The sequence below is a fragment of the Ustilaginoidea virens genome, chromosome 1, assembly GCF_000687475.1.
Source record: "Ustilaginoidea virens chromosome 1, complete sequence".
Lineage (NCBI taxonomy): Eukaryota > Fungi > Ascomycota > Sordariomycetes > Hypocreales > Clavicipitaceae > Ustilaginoidea > Ustilaginoidea virens.
This window is the reverse complement of record NC_057316.1, coordinates 5,171,125-5,198,027: the sequence shown is the minus strand read 5'-3', so window position 1 is coordinate 5,198,027 and position 26,903 is coordinate 5,171,125. Positions and strand designations below refer to the sequence as shown.

At 54.8% G+C, this 26,903-nt stretch overlaps 9 protein-coding genes across 9 annotated transcripts; 3 read left to right on the top strand and 6 right to left on the bottom strand.

Annotated features, from left to right (window-relative positions):
* Window positions 1-163: 163 nt before the first annotated feature.
* Window positions 164-3,882, bottom strand: UV8b_01183 (uncharacterized protein; the record flags this gene model as incomplete). Its single annotated transcript, XM_043138681.1, has 3 exons — window positions 164-3,571; window positions 3,656-3,726; window positions 3,822-3,882. The coding sequence occupies 3 exons, from the start codon at window positions 3,880-3,882 to the stop codon at window positions 164-166; spliced, it is 3,540 nt and encodes a 1,179-aa protein (XP_042994615.1).
* A 1,589-nt stretch (window positions 3,883-5,471) lies between these two features.
* Window positions 5,472-5,964, top strand: UV8b_01182 (uncharacterized protein; the record flags this gene model as incomplete). Its single annotated transcript, XM_043138680.1, has 2 exons — window positions 5,472-5,509; window positions 5,643-5,964. 2 exons carry the CDS (start codon window positions 5,472-5,474, stop codon window positions 5,962-5,964), a joined length of 360 nt encoding a protein of 119 aa, XP_042994614.1.
* A 644-nt stretch (window positions 5,965-6,608) lies between these two features.
* Window positions 6,609-8,269, bottom strand: UV8b_01181 (uncharacterized protein; the record flags this gene model as incomplete). The annotated part of the gene is made up of 4 exons (XM_043138679.1): window positions 6,609-6,733; window positions 6,846-7,869; window positions 7,982-8,088; window positions 8,182-8,269. 4 exons carry the CDS (start codon window positions 8,267-8,269, stop codon window positions 6,609-6,611), a joined length of 1,344 nt encoding a protein of 447 aa, XP_042994613.1.
* Window positions 8,270-8,666: 397 nt separating this feature from the next.
* UV8b_01180 (uncharacterized protein) lies at window positions 8,667-11,604 on the bottom strand (the record flags this gene model as incomplete). The annotated part of the gene is made up of 2 exons (XM_043138678.1): window positions 8,667-11,425; window positions 11,487-11,604. 2 exons carry the CDS (start codon window positions 11,602-11,604, stop codon window positions 8,667-8,669), a joined length of 2,877 nt encoding a protein of 958 aa, XP_042994612.1.
* Window positions 11,605-11,994: 390 nt separating this feature from the next.
* UV8b_01179 (uncharacterized protein) lies at window positions 11,995-12,993 on the top strand (the record flags this gene model as incomplete). Its single annotated transcript, XM_043138677.1, has 2 exons — window positions 11,995-12,211; window positions 12,305-12,993. 2 exons carry the CDS (start codon window positions 11,995-11,997, stop codon window positions 12,991-12,993), a joined length of 906 nt encoding a protein of 301 aa, XP_042994611.1.
* Window positions 12,994-13,089: 96 nt separating this feature from the next.
* On the bottom strand, window positions 13,090-14,874 carry UV8b_01178 (uncharacterized protein; the record flags this gene model as incomplete). The annotated part of the gene is made up of 1 exon (XM_043138676.1): window positions 13,090-14,874. The coding sequence occupies one exon, from the start codon at window positions 14,872-14,874 to the stop codon at window positions 13,090-13,092; it is 1,785 nt and encodes a 594-aa protein (XP_042994610.1).
* Window positions 14,875-15,245: 371 nt separating this feature from the next.
* UV8b_01177 (uncharacterized protein) lies at window positions 15,246-17,293 on the top strand (the record flags this gene model as incomplete). The annotated part of the gene is made up of 2 exons (XM_043138675.1): window positions 15,246-15,467; window positions 15,557-17,293. The coding sequence occupies 2 exons, from the start codon at window positions 15,246-15,248 to the stop codon at window positions 17,291-17,293; spliced, it is 1,959 nt and encodes a 652-aa protein (XP_042994609.1).
* A 1,751-nt stretch (window positions 17,294-19,044) lies between these two features.
* UV8b_01176 (uncharacterized protein) lies at window positions 19,045-22,485 on the bottom strand (the record flags this gene model as incomplete). The annotated part of the gene is made up of 7 exons (XM_043138674.1): window positions 19,045-20,064; window positions 20,143-20,264; window positions 20,330-20,572; window positions 20,631-20,943; window positions 21,017-21,478; window positions 21,602-21,871; window positions 21,985-22,485. 7 exons carry the CDS (start codon window positions 22,483-22,485, stop codon window positions 19,045-19,047), a joined length of 2,931 nt encoding a protein of 976 aa, XP_042994608.1.
* A 2,034-nt stretch (window positions 22,486-24,519) lies between these two features.
* Window positions 24,520-26,831, bottom strand: UV8b_01175 (uncharacterized protein; the record flags this gene model as incomplete). Its single annotated transcript, XM_043138673.1, has 4 exons — window positions 24,520-25,488; window positions 25,597-25,857; window positions 25,910-26,592; window positions 26,666-26,831. The coding sequence occupies 4 exons, from the start codon at window positions 26,829-26,831 to the stop codon at window positions 24,520-24,522; spliced, it is 2,079 nt and encodes a 692-aa protein (XP_042994607.1).
* Window positions 26,832-26,903: the final 72 nt, after the last annotated feature.

The window sequence follows — 26,903 nt, the reverse complement described above, 5'->3', positions numbered from 1 at the left end:
CAGAGGACGCGACTTTTGGCCCCGAGCCAGTTGACCTAACCTGTAGAAGATGATAGTTACAAAAGGATCCTTGGCCATGGAAAAGAAATGTTTACCATGATGCCCAGCAGCAATGTAAGCTGGCTGTTGATTTGGCGATGAACAACACATGCATGCTACATACTCACTTCCTCCTCTTGCCTCCGCCGCCGCCGCCATCTTCTCCAGCGCTCCTTTTCCTGCCATTCTTGCGCCAAAACTCCTTGGTCTCTCTCTTCTCTCTGGCCTCCTTCTTGTCTTCGCTTTCGGCCAGCTTCTTCTGGAAGGCGGCGCGGTTCTCGGCCTTTTTGGCGCGGCGCCTGGCGGCGGCGTCGTTGCGAATGGTGAGCAGCTGCTGCATCAGGGCCCGGGCCTTCTTCTCCTCCGAGCCGGCGGGCAGGACGACGGCGCGCTTCTGCAGGTAGGTGGCGCGCTTCTGCTTCTTGGTGGCGACAATCTGGGACTTGTAGGGCAGGTCGGCGGCGAGGGCGCGCGGCACGCGCAGCGGGTTGAAGTGGCGGGTCTCGCGGTCCACCTTGCGGTACTGGCTGTTCCTGGCTTGCGGGGTGGGCAGGTTCTGGTCGCGGCGGACCTGGCCGGTGAGGCGCATGGGCTGCCAGCCGACGAGGTTGGTGGCCGGGTTGTAGAAGCGGTGCGGGCGGACGGGGTACCAGGCGCGCAGGAAGACGATGTCGCTGAGGAGGATCTTGTCCTCAAAGGTGGCGCGGAAGCGGCCGCCGTCGGGCTTGGCGAGGGCGCGCTTGATCTGGCCGCGGATGCCGGAGACGGTCTTGACCGAGGCGCCCTCGAACTTGGCCACCTCGAGGGCGGAGCTGAACATGTCCTTGACGAAGGCGGTGTTCTTGAAGACGCGGTAGGGCGTGCCGGTGAGCTTGAGCTTCTTGACAATGTCGGCGGACTCGTCGACGCCGAGGACGGTGCCGGTGGCGGCGACGCGGAAGCCGGCGGCGGCGGGTGCGGCGGCGGCGGCGGCGGCGGCGGCGTTGGGGGAGAAGGAGTTGAAGCAGACGAGGCCGGTGTTGGGGGCGACGAGGGGTGCGTACATGGTGGCGAAGCAGTGCGCGTGCTCGGGCGTGTACTTGAGCATGCGGTTGCGCACGCGCGAGTCGGTGGTGCTGTAGATGGGCATGGTCTGGAAGCGGCGCCAGCCGAGCGACACGATGAGCGGGTCGTTGGTCTTGAGCACGGCCCGGTGCCAGCGGTGGCGCTTGACGCGCGCCTGCACGAAGCCCCAGCGGTCCTCGGTCGGCGTGAGCCCCCCGACCACGAGCGGCCGCCGGGCGCTGAAGCGCGCCACGAACTCGGCCGGCACGCCCTCGAGCACCAGCTTGGCGTACCGCCCGGCCCGGTGGCCCGCGACCGCCGCGCGCTGCCGCTCCTCCAGCCGGCCCAGCTCGTGCTCGTTGATGTCGAGCTGCTTCTGCAGCGTGGCCTTTTGCGCGTCGTACCACTCGTCCTCGCCGTAGTCTTCCCCGTCGCCGTCCTGCCGCCGCGCGTTGGCCTTGTCGTTGAGGAACCCGTCGCGGTCTTCCTCCTCGAACCGCTGCTTGAGCTCTTGCTTCCGCCGGGCGTTCTTTTCGCGCTCGGCCGCAATGTCCTCGGCCGTTTCTGGGGCGGGTTGTTGGTCGGCAGGCCCGGCCTCCAGGTCCTCGAAGACGCCGTCGCCCTCGTCGTTGGCGTCGTCGTCGTCGTCCCCGAAACCCTCGAAATCGCCGTCGCCGTCGCCGTCGCCGTCGCCGTCGTCATCGTCGTTGCCGGCTTGACCACTGCTGGTGAATCTTTTCCGCAGGGCCTCGACATGCTCACGTTCCGCCCACTTGGCAGCCAGATCCTCGTAGTCGTAGAGGGGAATCGTGCGATCTTCCGCCGAGTCCTCCTCCTGTTCCGGCAGCTTTTTCTTGAAGAAGCCGCCGTCGTCATCGTCGCCGTCGCCGTCTACTTCTTCCATGTCCTCCTCTCCAGAGCCGCCGTCGTCTTCGCCTTTCCATCGTTTCAGGGCTTCCGCTGGCGTCATGTTCTCGTCGTACATGTACTTTGCCAAGTCTCCAGTGTGAAATACCCTGCGTCGGCCGTGCAGCTTGCGAGCCCGTCCTGCCAAGTCGTCTTTCCACCGCAGGGCGGCCTCCTCTTCGTCAGAGTTCAGGTCCCAGGCGTTGTCGTCGCTGTTCTCGTCTTCCTCTTGACCAGATAGTGAGCCCAGGTCGGAATCGCTGTCGGCAAAGACAACGTCTTCCTCTCCGGCCGATCTGCCGGCATCCTTGCGGAACATTTTGCCCATTTTGCCCTCGTTGAATTCGACGCGAGCTTCCGCATCGTCGTCGTCGGCGCTTCCACTGACGAAGCCCTCGTCTTCTTCCTCTGAATCTTGGTCGTCGGCGCCGCCGTCGTCTTCCTCTTCTTCTTCGGCGACTCGGCCGCGTCGTTGCGTCTTTCTCCCCGTGTCGACCCCTTCCTGGGCGATGTCGGTCAGCTTCTGGCCGCCGGAAAACAGTTGCACGCCATCCTCCATTTGGCCCAGCAGCCGCCGTTCGGCTTGCAGCCCAACAATCATTTCCTCGCCCTCGCCTCGCTCCGCGCCATCGGCATCCGGGTTCAAGGTGAAGCCTCTCTCTCGCGTGATCCATATAGCGTCGCCGTCAATCTTGAGACCGCTGCGGTCAGACATGGGCGCATGAAGTCTCTTCTCCTTCTCGTCCAGCCGTCGCCGACCGGTTTTGCCGGTGATTTTGGCCAGCGCTTGCTCCGTGGATGGTGTGGGACAGGGGTCGGGGAGCACTTCCATGCTCGAGACGGTGAAGTCGCCGAGGCCGGCAACGTGGACGCGTTGTCCCTGCACGGCGAAATTGGTCCCCCGGAGATAGCCCGAGAGAACGATTGATCGATCGCACTTGGCGTCTTGCTCAATCTTGGAGGGATGCGTGATGTCGCGGAAGCTGTCGATGACGGTGTAGGGGTGGCTATTTCGCCAGACCAGCGGGCGGGGGTTCTTCATGACGGACAAGAATCTCGAGAGGTTGTGGATTTCGCGGTCGGGGTAGCGGCCGTTCATGACTCCGGAGAGATAGAACAGGTGGGCGCCTTGGTACAGCTCGGTCCAAAGCCTTCGCTTCAAGCGCTTCTTGGCATCCTTGAGGGCCTGCGGTTTTCGAAACAGGTCCAGATGGGTCAGGATGCCGAAGACGTTGCCGGGCATGCCGGTGGCAGCCAGGATGTTGAGGAACTCCATGGTTTCCATCTCGAAGCCAAAGTTGCCGTCAATCATGAGCAGGACGATGTCGGCCACCTTGGCCACGTCGACCATGGCCTCGAGCTCATTGGGGCATTCGAGAAAGGTCAGCCTTTGCTTCTTGGACGTGACGACGGTGACGGGTCCCTGCGGGTCGGAAACGGTCTCCTTTGCGTAGCGGCGAATCAGCGATTTCAGCAAGGTGGTCTTGCCGACGCCGGGGGGGCCGACGATGGCGACGAGACGTGGAGGAGCTTCATCGGGAAGCCGGTCAACGAGCGGCACATGGAAGCGGCGTTCTTTGATCTGCGAAGATGCTTGTCAGAAGGGAGGCTGGGTTCGATGCGCGAGAAGAACGGAAACGGACGGGGCGGAGTCGTCGAGGCATACATCCTGGGACCTTGCGGCGGCTTTTTGCAGTTTTCCTGGCTTGGAGAAGGCAAAGGCCTTGGGATTGTGATCTGCAACACCACCACGTCGGGGGTGGACATGTTAGACGGGAGCAGGGACATGTGGGAATGAAAGTGCGCGGTGGCAGAAGGATTCGGTAGCTCACCTCCTGTATGCTGCTTCCTTTCTTTGGATTTCCGATGCGGCTTATGTACCTGCTGCTCCATGGTTGCGCTCTACCAGCATCGTGCGACCGGTGGATGTCGAGTTGATGGTGGTCTGCCTCTCTCTCTCTCTCTCTCTCTCTTCTTTTTTTTTTTTTTTTTTTTTTTTTTTTTTTTGCCCTTGGCGGATGCAGAAAGACCCGGCTTATCGATAACGACAGATGTAGTCCCCGAGGTGGGGCATGCCAATCTTGTGAGAGAGCAGCAGCACGGCGGGGTCCAGTAGCCATCAATATGTATATAACCAGACATCAACTGAAGCTGATCAGTTAAAACCAGTTAACTGGCTTTCATCTGGAGACGAACCAAGAGGGCGAGCCTGAAGCACGCGAGACTATGTGCTATTGACTCTTGCAACCAAGTCAGCCAGGTTTTTTTTTTTTTTTTTTTTTTTTTTCTCACACGAGCCGGCGAATCGTGTCGATGAGATGGCGCAAACTCCCCAACGCTACCCAGCTCTTCCTAACGCCCTGCAAGGTGCAACGCACGGCATGAAACCATGACTGGAAGCTTCCAGAAGAGTCTGGTCACCAGACGCTTTGTCCCGACGCCCAGTTCAGTGACTGACTGCACCAGCACCAGACTTCACGTCCAGTCCGGGTGGGGCCGAAGCACGATGGCATAGCATAGCGGCATAACGTAGCATAACGTAGCGTAATGTAGCATAATGTAGCATAATGTAAGCTAGCATGACTATGGCCAAATGGGCCAGGTCTGGCCGGAACAACGCCATATCTGGGACCAGGAAAAGACAGCCCATGTCCATTTCCGCCAATCTCGCCGGACTAAACAGCCCCCTGTTTTCTTTTCGCCTCTTTTTCTTCCTTTTTTTTTTTTTTTTTTTTTTTCTTTTCCTTTCTCCGTCATGCCATTTTTGACGGGTACCTATCCCGCCCAGCAAACCGCCCAAAACCGCCTTGAACCCACTTTGCCCCACCAGCCAGCGGCAGTTCACGGGCGGCTGCCATCGGAATCCTGACCTCGACATTCTGCCACCTAACCAAAAAAGAAAAAAAAAAAAAAAAAAAAAAAAAAAAGGACCACGACGGCACCGGATTATTGTTTACTCTGAAAAAAAAAATTTTTTTCTTCATTCCCGCCGATTGGCCAGTTAAATCGCCAGATGGGCTTCGTCACGGATACACGGATGCACGGATGGCCAGTGGCGCCGAGTTACACACGCAGGAGGCAGGGCAAGCAAGGAAATAAACGGCACGCCGACCAGCTTTAAAGGACGACTCGGGAACGACTAGGCACAGAGACTTGCCCAGGCTCTGTCCAGCAGGCCCGCCGTACTGTGTAGCTCGACTGCATGGATTTCTCGTAAGAACAGAGTAACAAAAGATAGAAATAAATATAAAAATAAAAAATAAAAAGACAAGAAAAGGAAGGGAAAAAAAAAAAATCCCCCATTCTTGGTGGATACTTGGATACTCTTGCCAGCTGAGGCGGCAGGAGTGCCACGCAGCCGGGGCGCTGCAGCCCCACCGCGCTGCCGGCTGGGAACTTATCCTAGGATCCACTCGGCAGGCCGGCGTGGCTGAGCTGATCGTGTTCGGCTTCTGCAGGCACCATCAAGGCATCGCGACATGATGGATTTTTCGCCGTCGTTCGGTCGGGCCAGGTATAAGTACGCGCGGTGGTGCTCGATGAATGCTGGCTGGGACCATCAACCATCATCAACCACATACGCTTGAGCCATAGCTTCTATACAACCAGCACTTGCTCCCAACACACACACACACACACACACACAAAGAAAGGCGCAGCAACTTGCAACCGTCACCTGCACTCGGCATAAACACCACACGGCACACACTTGCACCGGCCGAGCAGCCTCCAGCCTCCTCCAAAATGCACGCTGCCAACACGCAAGCCCAGCACGGCCTCGTCGCCCACCCCGTCTCCTCTCCTCACATGTTTGACCGCGTCGGCTCCAAAAACCTGTTCACCAGCATGCTCGGGTCGCGCAACTCGTCTGCTGCCCCGAGCCGCCGCCAGTCGGCCGCCAGCTCCGTCGACCCAAGGGCCAAAAAGGTCAGGCCGCCTCTTGCCGCCATGCCCCCTTTCCGATTCGTCAACTAGACATCACGGCGCCCTTCTGGCCTTCGCATTGTCTCCCACTGCTCCCTCCAACTCTGCTACGAGCATGACGACTCGCCAGAGCCGTCGACGACCCTTACCTCAGGGAACGGCGTTTGGGGGCCTGGTCAATCGTCGAATCGGTGGGCTTGTTCGCTCTGGTACCCCCAGCCGTGGGGGTGCGGATTCATTCATGTCGTGTGCGTGGGTGTGTGTGTTTTTGACTTTTCCTTTCTGTGGACACGACGGGCGTTGGGGGGTACTCTTAGAAACGCATAGGGGGCTGTATCTCGGTTCGGGCGGCCAAAGCCTGGTTTTCTTTGGCCCTCGCTACTGTTGTAAAGAAGCAAAAAAAAGAACGGCCTGGCTACTAAATCTCAGACCCCGGCTTTAATTGATAATGAATGACAAGACTTGGTTGGTATTCTTCAGAGCTTGATGCTCCCCCCCCCTAAGCATTATGGTTAGCATTTTCGCCCCAGAAGCCTCGTCGGTCGTAGTTACACACCATGCTGCGTCTTGTTCAGGGACGTGGCTCATATCCAGCCAAATGCAATCGCTAAACAAGGAAAACCATCTACGTTGTTGGTTGTGTCTGACCCACCTTGCTTGCAAGAAGGACAGCTTCTAGAGCGCAGCGGCTTCTTTCAAAAGCTATCGTTCAGCATGTCCTCGTTCATCTTGACCATTGTCGGACTGTACTCGGACGACTCTGGATCCGCACCTGCGTCTATCAAAATGTCGTCTACGATCCTCCGGCTTGCTTCTCGGGCTGTCAGGCAACCTTGCGTTAGCGGCCGCATTCTTCTCGACACTCTGACCTCGCACGCACGTTCCCACCCCCGCGTCACGGTTATTCACAGATTCGGGTATGAGAAACTAACCCGGTGTTTGTAGCAGCTTGGATGGAGGCAGCGCAAACTGAATCGTCTTGGGCGGACTCATGCCTGCGTACAGGTCCGCGTCGTCGTCGTCGTCGTCGTCGTCGCCGCCGCTTTCCCAGTCAATTTCATACCTTGGCCCACCACGGGAAGCCCTGTTGCCAGTCTCTGTGCCTGTCGCAGCTGCACCAGTGCCTGCGCCGCTTGGTGCACGCCCGCGTCCCGCTGTTGCCGGATCCAATGCATTCCGCGACTTCTTCCCCGTCGCGGGCGTCTGCACGCTGACACCGGGAGTTCTGGGACCTTGGCCGCCTCGGGCAGCCGTCGCTGCAGCCCGCTGTCGCGACAGGAGCTTGTAAGGTGACATGAACACCTCGCTGCGCAGGGTTGGCGGTGCCATCTCGGGCGATGACAAGAGGGAATCATCGTCGTGCCATGGAGCTTTCGCTTTCGTCTCTTCCCCGTCATCGTCCCGCTCACGTTTCAGCGGGGAGGCTCGTGATCCGGGCCGGTGGGGAGTGGTTCGCACACGATAGGTCTTGTCCAGAATGCGGTGTAGCAAGGGATCCTTCTTCCGTCCACCGGATTGCTGCTGGGCGGCCGTGTGCTCCCGCAAACCGCTTGGCGTTAAAGACATGTCGGGCAGCCGGGCCGTCCTTTGCGCAAAGAGGACTGTGGAATCTTGTTCGTCTTGCAGCACGGTTGTCTCGTCACCTTCCTGACCCTTCGCTTCGAGCCTCATGGAGCTTGAAAACGTATCCGCACTGATCGTCTTGGTCCTTGGCAGACGAGGGGTGCTACCCGACAGTTCTGCATCGTCCAACAGCGAATCGTCCATGTGAATAGTCGCGTCTCTGCCGACTGGTGATGACATCAATTTTGCTTGGCTTGGTGAATCATCGGCCGTCAGAGTCTCATCCCGTATCGCGGTACTTTCTTCCATCATGGTAGAGTCGTCATCGTTGGCGAGCTCTTCGTACCCCGACAACGAGACATTGGCCGACGCTTCGAAGAATTGTTTCCAGAACTTCATTTGCGTTGTATTTTTTTTAGCTCCAACATTTCCCACAAGAGGCCCTGATGAAAAAAAAAAAAAAAAAGAAAAAAAAAAAAAAAACCCCTTGCCCAGGTAAACTTACCTTGGACGCTTCCCAAACGGCCCGAGAATGCTCACCATAATGCTCCACAACGGGTATTATACTCGTAGTGACGATTCTATGCGCCTTGCTAAAGTTTTGATCGATCTCTGTCCTTGCGGTGAGCTAGATGCTTTGCATAGTTTGGCTTGTTGCCTCGCCTCAATCGGAGAGGGGTTGAGAGGGAGAAGCAGTTAGCGTACCTTGCAATGTCAACGTGATGGACTGGTCCAGCTTTTCCAGCTCTTCCATCAGGGACAGATTCCGCGCCGCTGCACTAGGGCGCGCCATTTTGTATGGCCTTGGGCTGCCTTCAACACGGGCGGACGGAGAATGTGCTCATCTCTCGAAAAGCTTACGTCCGTAGTCCCGTGCCGAAGGAGAGAAAAGAGGACGAATGTCAAGTGGCGGGTCTGTCAGCGCGCGCCTCCACGGGTTAGAGATGCCTGAACAGACTAACCCACAGCCTACCCGGCTTGAACCCGTCATGGTGGGGCAACTACAGACACCTGCACCTACCAGGTACATAGGATGTTTGTACATACATGCAGCTGCATCATCAAGACTTAGTTCCATAACGGCTAAGCTATTACGGGGCGGGCACCAGCGATGAACAAAACTCACCGACTGCCCTTCAGTCCCGAGTCCTCACCATCCCATACACCACGCCATCAAGACTCGATCGAGCTCAATGCCTACAGTAATAATCGCCCATGTCCAGCTTTGTCAACAGCTGCGCAATCAAGCCGTCGTCCCCGATGCCGGCCTCGTCCGATATTGTGCCCTCAGCTAATGTTTGGTTGCCCGCCCTCCCCTTTTCCGACAATCCTCGACACACGGTGATGAATATTTGCAGCTTTCTTTTGAACTGTGCATACAACGCAGCGGTTTCTGCGTCATCACCTGCCTCTTCATTCGCCATCCCCAGGGCCTGCAGTCTTAAACGCTTCGCATACGACAGGACCATGGCGAATATTTCCTCCAAGAGTCGAATCACTGGCTGTTGGCGTTTCCGCAGGAAGAGGGCGTGCATTATCCTCTCGAGTACCCGTGAGTGCATGTCCCGAACTTGACTCGGCCTGTAGACGGCCTTCGGCACGCACGCGTCCGCGTCGTCGAGCTCAACCCGCATTTTATCGAGCCTTTGCTCAAACGCCTGCCACGCAATGGCGACGCCGCTGTCCAGAAAGTAGGATGCGACGCTGCTCACGAAATGCTGCGACTCTCGGACGAACCTGAGGGCTGCGTTCTCCCCAAACCATGAAGTCCGGTGGCGAGAGTTGATGTCTCGATATGACTGGTTCACCGTGTAGACCATGCGCAGAATTCGCAAAAGAAACTTGAAGATGCGATCGTAATGCATCAGATGCACCGGTGTGATGATGCATGCCAGTTCCGGAGGGGTTGTGTACGAAAGCCTGAGGAAATCCAGAGCTTCCAACGCATCGGGATCCATACATTTGTCGATTTCTTCTTCCGACATGTCGCGCACGGCAAAGCTCAGGTTCCCCGGCAAAGGAGCAGCGCTGGGAACCTCGTAGCCCCATGAGCCCCGTGTCTTTGGCATCTCCAATCTGCCGTCTCCCTCGTAAGATTCGCTGAGGACCCCCATGAGCGCGAGGCGAAGTTCAGAGCTGGCTGGCGGCCATGTTGCCCGCCCTCCCAGACGAAGGCCCATGACGCCTCCTTGAAGTGCTACGCCAGCACGTCTTTCGGCAGTTTCAAGATCCGTGTCGAACAAGGCCTGGGACAGTCGGCTGCAAAACAAGCCATTCCCTAGCAACTGGAAGTCCCGCTGCAATCTCAAATGCTGCTGGATGCCATGCGCCGCGAAAAGCAGACGCAGGCTTTCCCGATTGACAATGCGTGCTTGCGCCGACACTATGCCACCAAATGACAGGATAGGCACCAGGGACCAATGTGGTTTATCGTCCGCGACCCCCAAGTCACCGTCTTCATCTCTAGAAGAGCTTTCCCTGACAAGCCGGCCGAGTGAATCGGTATTGCATCTCTCTTTCAAAGGCTGATTTAGTCGAGTCATTGATTCGAGCAATCGTTGTTCCAGTACTTCCTCGTCCAACCCGAAAAGTTCCAACGCGAACCCGGTTGTTTGTCCCACTTGGGGATCCCCAGATTGGCAAAAATTGTTTGAAGAGTCTAACCGGCTCTGCTGCATCTTCTGCAGCAAGTTGCTCTGATATTGTTGGATGTGCCTCTCCAGATGGGATACTGACGCCCAATCAAACACCCACCCGGCTTTGGGGGGTCTTTGAGCCATGATCAACTCTGGCTGGGACAGGGGATGTTGGGGATGAAACTCTGCTATGAATCGGAGGTTCCTGCCGGTTTCAAAGATTGACCGAGCAATGTCCATGGGTAAGAACTGCGGTACTTTATCGGCGTCGAGCCGGAAATCCACGTCTTCGCATCTTCGTCCCAAGTCGTCTGTCAGCACCTCGACGTCTACCTTGACAAATCCCTTCACTGCTCCAAGGCTTGCTTTGGTAAAAGGCATGCCCACCTCGGGCCGGATCCCCAGCCACTCTTCGACAGACTCAATCCAGGGGTTAGATACACGTCGTAGCATCTCGTATAGAATATCCTGAATAGACTTGTCGCTCCATTCGCGCGTTGCAGCTTCCTGGAAAACAACTGACAGAATTTCTTGGTCAGAAGAGTTCCGGGGCGTTCGGGCCTGGAGGTCTCGTAGAGGTTGAAGAACTGCCGAGGCCTGTTGGACGCATGACTGGAGTTGCAGCAATGATTGCGGTCGGCACCCATCCACAATGACGCGATACTCAACAGCCTCCAATATTCTTTGGATGGAACTAGCGAGGGCTACTGCGCAGCGACTTGTTGAGGCATACAACGACTGTGAAAACGCTCCGAGGGCCGAGTATGTGGAGCCACACTCCATTGCCAGAGCCTCTACTCCCTGAAGAACCTGCCATGTGTACCCAGGGACTCGGCATGTCGATATTGTTCTCTTAAACGTCCCTTTCTCCGGCTCCTTCGAGAAGAAGACGGATTCCCGCCCAAGGCTCAATGCCAACAGTGACGAAAAATAGGGTCTAGTCTCAACAACCGGCGTGTCGATGTTTTGAAGATCCAGAGGATCTGTCGGCCAGTGAAGCAGCGCGTCATAAGCTCCCGATCCGGCTTCGCTCAAGAACGATGGCCTACACGGCACTGGCGACCCGTTGTAGAACGCCTGCCAGGTTCTGAACGTCGCCAACCCAAGGCTGGGGCTCGCAGAGTCCATCCAGACATCGATCTCGGACTCAACTTCGCCTTCAAGTCCATCTGTAGAGCAGGCCTGGTCCAGTTCCTCTGCATTTTTTGGGTCGTCAGGTTCAGCAGACGCTGATTCAGGTATACGAAAGAAGCCTTCCCTATCGCGGTTTAATGGTTGCAGAGGTAGCAACTTGGGTTCGTCCTGGCCCGGCTCTGGTGCAGGGATGAATCAACATCAACTAAGAAGTGCAAGGGTTGGTTCAGTCTTGCTTACCATCCGATGTTGGTCCAAAACAACAGGTTGGTATCGTCGCTTGTTGATCCAGGCATCTGGATGTCTTCCAGAAGTCGGGAATGGCAAAGACGTCTGTTTCAGCTGTTTCCCTGATCATGGCTTCATGGTGAGCAGCAGCGCGAGGTCATAATAATCCGAACTGAACTCGAAAGAAAGAAGCAAGTCAGCAATATCGGGAAAAGCTTGGTCAATGAATGTGGTGACGCGCCGACTTGGTGGTGTCTGGTTCAAACACAGCCCCGCCCCGCCCCGCCCCGCGCTAAACGCTAAACGCGAAGCTTCAGTGCTAAAACGGGCTTACAAGGCACCAGACCTCCATGTACATACATACACACCACCTCGTGAACAACACGTTCAATCGCGCTCACAGCCTCTCTCCGTCATACAGGCTTGCTTTGCCTGTCAACGGTACCATCACTCTCTCCACCGTCTCACACAGTTTTTATTTGTCGCCAGTGGGCTGGCGGGACTCACCCCACGAGTTACAATGCCTCCCAGAAAGCGAGCACGCGGCTCTAGCCTGGCAGCCTCAGCATCCAGCGCACGCCGTGGCGACGACGCCATGGACATGGACACAGCTGCTGCGAGCGAAACTGCGGCGCCATCAGCACCGAGCAAACAAGGCCAACCCAGCTTCAACGACATGTGGACGGACGACCAGATTGCATCGCTTTTCAAGGGTGTCATTCGTTGGAAGCCTGCTGGTACGTCTCACATCTGTCTACATCAGCTACCTCCCAAGTCTCAAAGCCGGCTGTTCCGGCCAAACGTGGACCTAGCTGACAAGTATGGCTCAGGCATGCATAAACATTTCAGGATGATTGCTATATCAGAACATTTACGGAATCATGGCTTCGATCCGGATATTTATCAGCACACGAGAATCCCCAATATCTGGGGCAAGCTGCGGACATTCTACAACTTGGACCTCATCGACGAGCGCGAGTACTTTGACGACGACGAAACCAGCGACAAGTACATCGAGTTTTCCCTACCCCGTTCCTGTTTTCTCGAGTCCATGATGCAACGAGCAGTGGCCGAGTCGAGCGAAGCACCTACCTCCCCTCCGGAGCTGGACTTGTCACCCGCACCTTCACAGCCAAGGAGAAGAAAACGATCCGACATTGCGGCCATGGCCAGAATTACAGACACCGAGGACACAGAATACGGGACAGACGCGCCGTCACCGGCAGCCAGGCCAAAGAGAGGATCCAGGGGCCGCAGGAGGGGTGTAAGCTACCGCCATGCCAGGACCGAGAGAGCCGACAGAAGCGACAGAGCGGAAAAGACCGAAAAAAATCACAAAGCCGAAACCACAGAGGAAGAGGATGCTGGAGACGACGGAGATGATAGTGGCCCCGGAGAGGATCAGGAAGAAGACAGCACCGAGGACGGCGGCACCCCTGCGTCAAGGACGACGAGAGCAGCAACTAGGAAAAGCACGGCTCCAAAGCCGCCCCCACGGCGAACCCGATCACGGCGTTGAATGGACGCCGAGCTTCTTGTGTATTGACCTATGTAGGAATTATACAGATACCCCGTCTCGGAATCTTCCACCACCTCGGACGGGTTCGTTTTCCCGTCAACATGCAATGTTTTCCCATTCCTCATGGTAGTCCAAGCTGCTGGCCCAATTGTTGCCTTGCGGATATACACTTTCGACTTCTAAATTTGCCCTACACATCCTCCCCGGGTCACGCATCTTTGGAAGTTCCGTGGGCGGTTTCTTGTGCAGGATTCTCCACATCTCGGCTTCGATTTGAAAGCTGGCGTACTTGTCATGTTCTTCCGCCTGCTTTTCCTGATGTCTTTCCTTGATGACTTGAAGCCGCAGGGCTTGTTTTGCGCTTCTCGAGTCTCGAATGTTGACTGATGAGTAATGCAGGACTTCGTTGACGTCCTGGTTGATGCGGCATTCCTCCTCGTCGGTCTCTTCTTCCTGCCCTCTAGCTTCAGAATCGAAGCCCATGTCGGCAGCGTCGTCCAGGTCACAGTCGGTTTCATTGTCCTCATCGTCACCGCCGCTGTCGCTGCCATAGTCGCTGTCGTCGTGTGACCGCGTCATGAGTTCGATATCATCCGGAATCAAAACTTTTCCAGCTGAACCGTGTCTCTGTAACAGCGCTTGCTCGACTTCTTCGTAAGTCATTGGTTCTTCGTCCGTGCTTTCGACGTCTGAGACTGGCGGTTCTTCATACACATCAAGTCGGAGCCTCCTGGCGCTCGTTCTCCATCTCTCATGAGAATGCAAGGGCATTCCGAGAGACACGACGGCGGCTTTTACGTCGTCCTTCCTGACCACGTTTTTTGTACAACGGACAGCTTTTCTTTTGGCCCGAATCCTCGACATGCCTATGAACAGCGTTGTCTGAACAAGCCTGCGAGTGACAGAAACAGCTAGGGAATGGAAGTCATCAAGTGCCGTAGCCCATATTGACGGATGCCTCTCGTCAATGTAATTCCAGTTGCTCCCTGGTACAGAAGAGTTCATAAACACTTGTTCAGACAGTTGCAACCAGTTAGACAGGTGGAACAGATGCGCAAATGGCATGGGTGTTTCCGAGGCAGACTCTCCAGCGCGTTGTTCTAACATCTGAGCTACGGATGGCGTAATCTCCCAACTGTCGCCCCATTTACGCATCTCCCGTAGTTCATCCATTTGCTGGTGGCGAACAGACAGTGCATCAGCAGCGTCTTCCAGAGCGTGGCAACACTGCTGGCTTAGTTCAACGGCGGCAGGATATTCGCCAAGCTCCAGAAACGAGCGACGAACTATGGTATTCCTGCTGTCCCTGGCTTCTTCCAACAAACTTAGGTAATGCCGTACTTCTGCCTGGCTTTTGGTGCCAATTCTGGCCGCGATTTCAGATAGATCATGTCTACCTAGGCGAGATAAAGCTTCGAAAAACTGCTTCTTCTCTAGGGCCGACCATACTGTGAGGCCAATCTGGGCCGTTGGCAAGTCGAATCCGTCGCCTGAACAGGCACGATAGGCTGCTTCGTCTATGTCGAGGTTGAGAAGCTCAAGGTACTCCCTGTTCAGCATGTCCTTTTGCCGCTTGAACGGCGGGGTTTCGATCGTTTCTTCGCTTGGTCGCTTCATAGGGGAACGACTGCCAAGGTCTCGAATCTCGGGCGAATCACCCTCAGACTGGGTATCGTCCCATGTATCATCTGTTTCGTAACAGCTGTCTTCGTCTGGAGAGCAGAAGTCATTGGAGTGATGCCTTTGGTTCATTCGCAACTCTGCATCTTCGGCTATTGATCCGGGAGGAGAGGCATTTTCCTCATAGGCGGCAAAACCAGGGGCGGATTCCATGTTTCCCAAGGTCAGAGGATGTCTGCTGACCGAGATCAGATTTGACATTGCCCCCCCCCCCCCCCCCCAAAAAAAAAAAAAAACAAGAAAAAAACAAAAAACAAAAACAAAAACAAAGACAAAAACAAAAAAGCTTACATTCTAAGGGTCTCTTCTGGCCTCAGTGCTCGAAAAGCAGCCCTAGAAATTTGTTCCAAGATGTTGCTGCTCAGCTCAAAAATTCGGTTTTTGAAACAAAGGTCAAAGTAGAAGGATCGTGCTGACATAATAAAGGAAAAGTGGATCCGGGGTTGAAGAACCCATGAAATTGTCGCTCCTATGCAGACCATGGCTTCAGGCTTTTCTTGAGGGAAGAAGACATGAGGTCACAACACTGTCGAGCCCTCAACAGCAATCCGATGACCGCATCATAATGTACAATGCTACACAGCGTTGCAAAATGCGTCTTCCGCCCATCGGTGAAGACAGTACAGCCTGCTTGGAAGGCCACACCATGTGGAATCCCAAGAGCTGCCATCGCACTCAGTGCCAAGCCTAAACTCCGCGACTACCAGGAGGACTGTATAAGATCAGTACTCTTGTCGTTGAAACAGGGGCATAAACGGCTGGGCATCTCTCTGGCCACCGGCAGCGGCAAGACGGTAAGTTTCGATTGCCGTCCTCGACGATGGAGCTACCTAACCTACCTGTCCGTGTGGAAAGATACTCATCCTGCCTGCCTACCTCCTAGGTGATCTTCACTCAGCTGATTGACAAGATACGTGCACGTCCCAACGGCGGCGACCGTACTCTCATCCTAGCTCATCGCCGCGAGCTCGTCGAGCAAGCTTCCCGCCATTGCCACTTGGCATATCCGTCAAAGACGATCGAGATTGAGATGGGCTCGATCCATGCATCCGGAGGAGCGGACATCACCGTTGCTAGCGTGCAGAGCATAACGTCCAGGGACAGACTGGAAAAGTTCCTGCCGTCTGACTTCAAGTTGGTCCTGGTGGATGAAGCCCATCATGTTGTTGCGCCCGGATACCTCAAAACCTTGAAGCATTTCGGATTGGACCAGAAGCAGCAAGACTCACCCACTTTGATCGGTGTGTCTGCTACTTTTTCTAGATTCGACGGCGTGAAGCTTGGGGCAGCCATCGACGAGATTGTCTACCACAGAGATTACGTCGACATGATTACCGACAAGTGGCTGTCCGATGTGATATTCACCACGGTCGAATCGTCGGCAAACTTGTCCAAGGTGAAGAGTGGTGCCTTTGGTGACTTCCAAACCGGAGAGCTTTCCAAGGTGGTCAACACGGACGAAGTCAACGACATTACTGTCAAAAGCTGGATGGCCAAAGCCTCGGACAGGAAGAGCACGCTCGTCTTTTGCGTGGACCTGGCACATGTGTCTGGTCTCACCCGCAAATTTCGAGAGTACGGATACGATGCGAGATTCGTCACGGGCGAGACTCCCAAAGTGGAGCGGAGCGAGATATTGGAAGCGTTCAAGAGCGGCCAGTTTCCCGTCTTGGTCAACTGCGGTGTCTTCACCGAAGGGACAGACATACCCAACATTGACTGCATAGTCCTGGCAAGGCCGACCCGGTCGCGCAATCTGCTGGTGCAGATGATTGGCCGGGGCATGCGCCTGCACCCAGGCAAGGAGAACTGCCACATTATCGACCTGGTTTCCAGCCTGGAGACGGGAATCGTGACCACGCCGACGCTGTTCGGCCTCGACCCCAACGAGCTCGTGGACAAGGCCTCCGTGACAGACATGAGAGGGATGCAGGAGCGCCGAAGCGCGGAACAGAGCAGCCAACAAGAGGCGAGCGCTACCGGGGCGGCGGGTTCGCCCATGAGCCCCGCCGAGGCTGTCACCTTCACCGACTATTCCTCCGTCCTGGATTTGATTGCCGACACATCTGGGGAGAAGCACATTCGGGCCATCAGCCAATACGCCTGGGTGCAAGTCGGGCCCGGAAAGTTCGTCCTCTCCGCACCGAGCGGCTCGTATATCCGGATCGAGCGCATCCAAGGCGACGCGACGGCCTCGTCCCCGACCTACAGGGCCGTCGAGATTCGCGCGCTTCCCCCCGGGGTGGCCAAGTCGCCGTTTGCGGCGCCGCGGGAGATTCTGACGGCGGCTACCTTTGGCGACGCCGTCCACGGGGCCGACACGTATGCTGCCAACGCCTTCCCACACACCTTTATCCACCGCAACCAGCCCTGGAGACGGCTGCCGCCGACCCAGGGACAGCTCGACTTTGTCAACAAACTCCGCGGCAAGGCGAACCCCCTCAAAGCAACGGATCTGACCAAGGGAAAGGCCGCCGACATGATCACCAAGCTGAAGCACGGCGCTCGTGGCCAGTTTGCCAGAATCGAGGCTGAGCAGCGGAGGAGGGAGAAGCTGTCGAGCGCGACGGACGCAAGGCAAAGCAGAGAGCGTGTGGAAGTTGGGCCGGTGATGGCTTAGATGGGTTTTGCTCTTGGGCATTTTTTTGCATTTTGTCATGGCCATTCCATTTCCCCATTTTCCCTGGCTCACGCGGCATTGTCTAGCATGTAGAGTGTGTATACATACACTTGCACCTTGCTGGTGTTGATGGGGCTTCTATTCCCCATTTCCAGGGCTACATTCAATCGATCTGGCGAGGCTTACACATGTCGCACCGAATAGCCTTCCCGGCGACATGTCGATGAAATCCCTGCCTCAGGCCAACCTGCATCTTTATCCCTCGCATTCTCTCTCTCACTCGTACACGCTCCTGTCACGATCAGGGTCAAATGAGTGGATGCAAAAGGCTTGGTTCTTCTAAGCTATGGTCTGTCTGAAAGCAAAGCTATGTATCGTACGCGTGACTAATCCTCCACTGTCACGTGCCGTCACATGTGTGACATGTGACAGCTCCGCTCCAACTTGCGGAGTAAATGTACACGAAACCACATCGTAGGCGTCGCGACCAGGCCTCACGGCCCCCAAAGCCAAATGGCAGACGTCGGTACCTTTGCCTCGTGACGGGACTTAACCCCCCCCCCTCCCCCCACCTCCCCCACAAAAGCTGACATTTGCTAAACACGACGAAGCCATGCACGCGGGACGAGAGGCCTTGGCGGCCAAGAGGCGCGCCATACATCCCAGCAAAGTCCGTCCGTCGGGGTCGGAAAACGACAGCACGCATGACAGGCTGCACAGCGCGGGGGGGGACTACAGCTCTCTCGGTCGGGCCGGGGCGATGCATCCCGGGGGCGGGGAAGGGGGGACGGTTCAAGGCACGCGAACGCGAGGAAAGGGGAGGAAAAAAACCCAGCGAGCGGCGACGGGGGAAGGGGGGGGGAGGGGACAGAAATAAGCAGCCAAACCAGAAGTTGGCGCTGGCTAGACTCAGCCAAGTCCGAGGCAGACCAGTAGATTGCCAAGGTCGCAAGTGGTGGTCACAACGTCAGCAAGTCCCAGACACGTCAAACTTCGAACCTCTTTGATTGGGTATATCTATAACGCTGCATTGCTGTCCATACCGCTTGACTGAAGAGAGTACCCTTGGCGACCGTTTCGGAGAATTTTGTCAATCGCCAAGAGCCGAGTCAGGCAGGTGCCCAACGCTCGGAGAAACCGCAACTATCCCTGCTGAAAAAAACATCATCCAATAAGCGACTCCTCTATGTCAAATGATTCCCAGCTTCCAGCTTGCTTCCTCGATTGCCAGTAAAAGATGCGGTTTTGATTCGATTCGCGACTTGGAAGGGAAAGGTGATAACAAGCGAGGCAGAAAAACGATCGACAAGCCCTGGAGAAACGCAACACATCATCCATCAAGCGTAACTGCAACCAAGATTTCCTTCACTTTTTTGTGCCTTGTTCATATGTCTGGTCGAACTTTGTGGGTATAAAACGGGAATCAGTTTCGGTTTCGAATGACCAAAATTTGGCCCAATAGGTAACCAGAAAATCAGCAAAATCTCATAAGACATGGGCGGGCATGTATCTCAAAAAAAAAAAAAACCCCAAGCCAATTGGCTCAAACATGACACTCAAAACATAATAAAAAAAAAAGAAATGAGAAATAAAAACAAAAGTACCCGATGGATGTAGAGCCAGATGTTCAAGGGGAAGAAGTCGGGTAACGTTCTTAGTCTCTCTTTTTTATGTTTTTTATTTTAATGCGAAAGGGTATATCCAGCAGGGGTATTCGCATGTAGCGGTACTTCTAAGTCGGAGAGGGAAATCTAACGGAAAGGCCCGATGGGGGCGGGGTATCCAGAATTCAAAGAGTGAGAAGTCGAAGGGCGGCCGCTGTCTCCAGACGCGCGGGCGCTGTGGCGAGGCGTAGCATCGCCGGAAAGTGGAATGCTCAACTTGTTGTCCATGTGCTTGCTGAAAGGCCGTGGCGCCCAAGGGTTTTCGTCCTCGGCCAAGTTGACTCCGCTGTCGTTCCACGGATTGCGATCAGCGTTGAAGCTCCGGGTTGATTCGATGGAAATGAGAGAGGATTTGGACACGTTGCTGGAGCCCTTGAAAAAGCTGCTGTTCATGGAATGAGAGCTATTCTTTCTGCGATCCAGGAACGCAGAGATGGACGTCATGCTGCCAGGCTTGCGTAGGCGATCCAGGATGCTGCTTCGTTCGCGTGCAACTTCGGCACCGAATCCCGTCTTGACTGGGGAGTCGGTGGAGGACGAGGCAGGCGCATGCTGAAGGAGTTTGGAGTCAAAGTACTGGAGCGAATCCTCGAACGAGTCCGACTTTGGTCGAGGGATCAATCCCTTGACAATAGTCACGTCCACAGTCGCGGTTGCCATCTGGGCTTGAAGAAAATCAAGGGCGTCACGCAGTCCACCAGCATTGTTGCGGGTGAACCCCCAGATCAACGTCATGGTTGGGGAGCCGTCTTCGGTGAGCTCGGCAGGGTTTTGGTGAACGGTGAGCTCAACCTCGTACTGGGCCTTGAGTTTAATGACGAGGTCTGTGGCAAAGTTTGGCGACTCCAAAAACCGCACCAACTCTGGAGTACGAGCGAGAACCAGTTCATGCTTGTCTGGAACCATGCCTAAAAGCTCGTCCACGCAGTGAGGAACCTGCCATTGCGGTCCGGTAACTGTAACCTCATCGCTAGCTTCTTCCGTACTGGGGAAGTTGATCTTGCAGTTGTACTTTTGCTCCAACTCATCAATCTCGGGAAGACGAGCAATAAGTTCACGGTGGTAAAGGCGGTCCACACTGGCGTTTTGGGTGGTATATTCGGAATCCTGCCACACGATATTAGATCGGCAATGCAAGCAAGACCTGAGGGTGGCGGCGCAGCATCCGTCGGCAGGCACACTCACAGCACGGTCCACCATTTCGAGAATCTCATTCTTCACGGCATCCAAGTTCTGGGCGTTGCGAGCGGGCGTGCGGCAAATGACGTTGTCAACCTTGATATCATCATCCTCGCGTCCCATGCCGCCTGACGCAGTCGTTAGTGAGCGGCCTAACCGAGACGCTGCTCGCAGGGGTCGGGTCAAGGGTTACCTCTGTCCATGGCGTTGGAAAACTTGACAAAAACAGAATGCTTCTTCATAATCCGCTGGATGTGCTGACCACCGATGCCGATGATGCGCTTGTGATACTGGTCGGGGACATGGAAAGAAATGGATGCGGGCATCTCTTGCTCCACCAACGAGAGGCCTTGTCTCATTGAGTCATAGCTGGCAGCCATGACATCAATGTTGAAGTTGTACTCGTTGAAGCCGTCGAAAATGATCTGAACATTGCCTGGGAAAGGGTGAGTTTCAGGACATTTGACTATACACATTCTCCATTGCCCACTTACTCTGGCCCATAATCTTGTTTATCTTGCCATTCTTCTTGCCGCTGACGAATTCTTTATGTTCGTTGGCAAGCTCGATCTTGACGCGAATCTGATATTGTGACTGGGAGACGAATTTGTGGTCAGATATTACAGTGAGCGCACACTTGACAGCATCATCCGATCCTGCAACGGTAAAGCTCATCTTGTCATACGACAAGTCCGCCTCAGCGTTGGCACAAATTTCCGATAACATGCTTCGAATGTCTGCTGGAGCAGGGGCCTGTCGAGTTTCAGGCTGCTGAATGTACCATCCGGCACCATAGAATTGCCCAGCCTAATGGGAAACCGTGAGCATCTAGTGTCGCGCCAAGAAAGGGAGGGGGAAGATGGACAAAGAGGCTGCTTACCAGCGACATGAGCTCTCTAACTGTTCGCTCGACAGGCAGCCCTTCGCCTCCCTGGACCCGTACTGTGGTCCGCTGGCAGGCCAAAGGTGGAAACATGATATAAGTTCCATTGGCCTCGAGAATTTTGCGAACCTTGTCCAGACGGCCCAGAAGAATGCTGTCGATTTTGGCAGCAGGAATGGTCACGTCCTTGACGTAGAGTCGTATTCTGGATACGGTTTCGTGCAACTTCTGCTTGGCCAACTCGATTGCCTGGGATGTTTCGCCCGTGATGAAGATGTCGGTGGGATCACGACGGGTAGCGTTCTGGGGACAATAGCGGTACATCTGAGAGAAAAGAGGCGGGAAGTAAATGGCAGTTCCAGTAGATGATTCTATCAGCTTGATGTTCTTTCTGTGGCGGCCACACACAAGCTGGTGAAGGGACAGCTCGATCCGAGTGGCATCAACTGCACGTCCGAGCTATTGAGGAAACCAAAAGGCATGGCGTTAGTATGCGTCTTGAGCTACATCAAGTGGAGTATTTTGACCGGCAAACGAAGCAAGGGAGCAAACATGGCGGGAATCTGAGTGGATGTGCCGTACCAAAGTATCAATGTGGATCAAGACGCGAGCCTTGGCATGCTCCGAAGAGAGAATATCTCCATAGATGGCCACTCTCCATCGTTTATCCATTCGCATTTCCGAGTCACCCGTCATGCCATCAATCATCGGGGTCAGCTTAGGGCCGAGCAGAAAGATGTCCACACCACAATAAGTTGAGATGTAGTCAAAGGCTTCCACAACGGGTTTCTTGAGAACGCCAGCGTTGAGATCGCATACTAGTTTGCCGTCGATATCAATCGTGGTACAGCGCTGTAAATCGTCAGAATCACCGCAACCAACCAGTCTGGCTTTTACTTTTGCAGTTTACCAAGTAGGAATCATGGCTCAACTGTTACAAGGGGTGCCGATATGGATCTGCTTACCATGGCAATGGGTATCTCGTTCAATATGGTCTCGCGGCTCTTGTGAACCAGCTCAGGGGAGCCCGAAAGACAGACTGTAGTGACCTGACCTCTGCCATTCTTGGGAAACGATGAAGTCACATGTGCTTCAATGGGCAATGGCCCAACAGACAAATCACGACACAGCCTCCCTAGATTGGCGAGATTTTGCGCGTGAACTGGCAGCTCGTGAACTTTTACATCGTCGGGGGCATCGGCAGGGTGCGTCCATCGGAGTACAGCGTCAGTCGTAGCGTGGACAATATCCTCGGTATCGGGACCGGCGAGGTCGGAGGCAAAAGGAACGTTGAACGAGTAATGAATTATAGCATCAGCGGCCAGAGGTGAGCTGATGGCACCAGCGGGTTGTGCGGCGCTTTTGGGATGCGGGTTAATGCCGTTCATCTGTATGTTGGGACGACCCATTCCGAAATTGGGGCTCATCCTCTCGGACCAATGACGCATGTTTGCCAGCTTATTCATGTTGAGGAGGAAAAGACACACGGCCACGATGGAGCGGTAGGGTTTACGAGCTCGCTCGTTGTTGGCGACATACGCGGAAAAGCTGTCGAGTAACGGCGAGGGTAGGGTACAGCAAAGATCAGAACCCGGGTATCACACGAGGAGGGCAGGCCGTCTATGAAACAAAGAGATGAGAGAAAGAACAAAAATAGGAGAGCAAGAGCAAACGGTCGAGGAAGGGAAAGAAAAGAAAAGACAGCTCAAGATAGGGAGTATAGGGGGTATCGAGGACGAATGACGGAGAGCAGGAAAGACAAGGAAGCCGACAGAAGAAGAAGAAGAAGGGGAGAAGAAGAAACTCGAATCTGGGCAAAGGAAAAGAGGAGCAGAGGGGAAAGGGAAAAGAAAGAGACGAAGGATTGACTGGCAATCTCTCCCGAATCTTTCTCGTTTCGTGTGAATCAGCCGAATCAGTGGATGGTGGTGCTGGTTGAAGAGGAAGAAGAGGAAGACGAGGGAAGAGCCTGAGTGGGAGAGGTGGAGAGATCGGATGAGGTGGAGCAGGGAACAGCTGGAGCAGACCAGCCAGCACCTTGGCTGTGGGAGAGGGGCGATTTGGGGGCGCTGGAGTTCAGCGTTCCATTAACACCAACAGAAGACGACTTGAGCTCTGAGGGAAGAGCTGGTATCAATGTTCAATGGTGGCGCTGGGAGAAACAGCACGGCAACAAAGAAGGGCTTTGTCAGTAGCTGGTGTCTCGATGAGAGGGGGACCAGTTGACCTGACCCAGTTGACACCCAGCGAAGCAACCAGAGATTGACCTGACCAGACCACATGCAGTCTGGTCCTTCCTCTTGACAGGGTGAGCGCTGGGGCAGATGGATGGATGGATGGATCAATTGGATGCAGGCGAGCTGGTGTACTCCGTACGGGAGCGAGAATAGCGTGCAGCTGTGGAGCCGACGACGTTACGGTGCTTGGCTGGCGCCGCGGCCTGGTTTCGGGTACGCCAGTCATTGCGCGATTTCTGCGTGCTCGGGGAAGTACTGAGAACCTCGCTACGGAGATGATCTGCCTTGGACATCTCCCCTGCCTGCTCACTCCGTACGGAGGGAGTTACGGATACACAAGGCACACTGATAAGCAAGTGCTCGTGTACGGGATACCTTGGGAGGTAGTTACGTGCCTACCTCTCCTCCTAGCGCTCGTCCGACGAAATCAAAGTCGCGATGCCGGGACTTGTGATGTCTGAATTCCCAGCACCCTGTCACGTAGGTAGGTATTCATCAACACTTGGTAGGGCTTGTTGCTGAATATTCACGCCTTGAATCTTGAATCTCGCTCGGTACGGAGTACTAGCTAGACCTCTTAGGAGGTAGGAGGTACCGGGTACCTAACGCAAGGCCTTCAAGGCAAAGACAACCAGCACTTAGGAGGGTACATACCTTAGGTACCTACAATAACGGCGCAGGCCAATGGGACCCACTACGCACCCACCCAGCAGTGCCACTAAAAGGACGACTGTAACACCATCTCCGGGGTACGATTCGATGCCACAAAGAACATTTGAAGCTTGAGAGGCGCAGCCGACTGGACCGGCTACAGTACTCCTCTTTGGGGCGCTACGGCCCCCCCCCCCTCCCCCCCCCCCCCCCCGAAAGCCGGTCAGGGTCAAAACAGGCCATACGTACGATGGAGACGAATGATTACAGCATCATAATGAAAACCGTTACCGACGGCCTGTATATCCAGGAGCGTCATCACCGAGCTCAAGTGTTGTTTCCTACTCGTCATATTGCTTAACATGTATATATAAACAAGTTCTTCAGAATATTTGTCCCATTGAAAGCTGCAGCGCAATGAAGGGTAGATTCAAACGCTTTTTCTAGCAGGCTATTTATTACCGTTCGAGTTGACGCCCGCCCGCCTTTATGTACCTACCTTAGGTACCTCCTATGTTATGGTACAGTACTTGTACAAGTGGTCGTGCGTTGCCGGTCCTCTCATCGCCACTCTTTCTTGGAACCCCAGCCATGAGTAAGTGAGGGCAAGGTTTACGTCGACTTTCCGCAGAGTTGCAAGCCATAGGGAGCAAGTTGCTCATTGCTCACCTTGCTAGGTGATTGTACAAATGGATCCTCCCCCTTCATCGTCTTTGGAAACGCAATCACGTCTCGCACCGTTGGCGTGTCCGTCAACAAGGCCGTCAGCCGATCAAACCCCAAAGCAAAACCAGCATGTGGGGGGCAGCCGGACCTGAGAGCATCGAGCAAGTGTGAAAAGTCCTTGATTCTCTGATCCGTCATTTTCAGCACGTCACGCATCATGAACTCCTGGACATCGGCGACGTGAACACGCTCACTGCCTCCACCGATTTCCACTCCGTTGAGCACCAAGTCGTACGCGGCGCTGCGAGCTTGCAGCGGATCCGTGAACAAGACCTCCAGATCCTTGGCTGATAGCGGAGCCGTGAACGGATGATGGACTGCTGATATTCCAGCTGCGCCACCTTGGCCCGGCTCGTCTTCTTGCACCGGCTTGAAAAGGGGGAACTCGGTCACCCATACGAACCGCAGAGAATCAGCATCGCCAAGTCTCGGTTTGTCCATGTGGCCTGCCTCAACGAGCCCCTTCCAAAGCGCACTTCTCACTTCGCCAATCTTGGTAGATCCCGAGCAATACTGACCTCGGGGTTTCTGCCTAGCTTGGAAAACCACCACGTCACCGTCCTTCACCTCCTTTCCACCAGACAGTTTAGCGAGAACGCTCTCGTATCCGAATCCGAGTGAGGCGAATCCCGACAAGGGTTGCCTCGAGTCGTGGATGAGAATCTGCGGCTTCCCGTCGGGATTATCTGCCAACGCTGGCGGCAAATCGTCCATGAACTTGACGATGAATTTGCGAGTTTCTGAAGGCGAACAGTCTTTCAGAGAAAAGGTGAAGGCCTCGACATGAGGATCGGGGAGATGAGTGATCATGCCAACGAAGTTGCGGTACGGCTCCAGGTCTTCAATTGCATGTATCTGAAAAGTTTTTTTTTGGTTAACAAGCGAAACATGAAGCCGGAGCCGAAACAAGATAAGGGGCAAAAAAAAAAAAAAAAAAAAAAAAAAAAAAAAAGGCTCACTCACTCTATTCGGTATCCGCAAGTCTGGCTTGTCAGATCCGTATGCAGCAATGCTGTCAGCAAAGGTAAGCGTCGTAATGGTGTGAGCAGGGTGCTCAACAGCCTGAATGGGGCCGTGGGAAATACTAGAAACGAGCGGGATTCTCTCCCCACGAACGTCTTTATAAGTTTTTGAAGGTTGGAGTTGCGATAGCGCGTTTAGTATGATATCGTTGACGTCCTGCTGCACCTGAGCCGCACCAGCAAATGCCCATTCCATATCCAGCTGAGACACCCAAATGAGTTGTTGATCATGCAATTCGTTCAGTAGCGCTCACCTGGGAGAATTCAGGCTGTCTGTCCGTCCGCAAGTCCTCGTCTCTATAGCAGCGTGCCCACTGCATGTACCGCGTGATGCCACTGGCCATGAGCACTTGCTTATATTGTTGAGGACTCTGACTCAGCGCATACGCTGTACCGCGTCGCCTTGTTGGAACCAGAAACTCTCTGGCTCCCTCGGGGGTGGATTTGAAAAGGGTCGGCGTGTCAACGTCGGTAAAGCCCTTTTCAAGCAGTCCCCGGTTTAGTTGGCCCTTGAGCCAAGATCGGAATCTGAGACGAGCCTGGAGCTCCGGATGGAATCGAATCTGAAGGTGTCGTTTCGTTTGAGGAAACTGTACGTCTGAAGTGACTATGAGATCTTTGGGCACATTGTTGAGTGCCCTTATGCTCTGGAGATATAGGGTCCGCTTGGTTGTTGGCTCGTTCTGCGTCTCACTCGTGGGCTGCGTCGGGGAAGCTGCTTGCGCCCGTATGACGACGGGCGAAAAAGCCGGAATTTGACGGAATTCCGCATGCGTTTCCGGGCCGCCCTCTGCGCGAGAGCATAGTTGGATCACTTCTCCTGATGTTGTCGTGAGGTCAGCGAAAGACAGGTGTTTTCCGATGTTGCGTCGCTTTCCGAGAAAACCAGTCAAGACGTTGTCGGAAGGGGAGCTTGTCAATGAATCAGGTGCGCGAACTGCGGGCGACTTAGTCATGAATCCTTTTCTCTGTTTGTTTTGATTTCCTTGTAATCGTTCTCAGAAACCTACACTTGTTCCAGACATGGAGCAGCTCAGCTTGCCTGTCTCGCCATCCATGAGCCTCAGACTGGGAGGTGGTGTGTGATCGCACCATTACATTGCGCAAGCACAGTGACGGTAATGCGCCATTGGAACTTGCGTGCAATAACACACCACAGCGACGTAGCTGCGACATTTTTGCACAAAGTCAAGCTGCTCCGCAGCCACGACACGGTGTTGAAAAGACGCAGAACGCCTGGAATCTTTT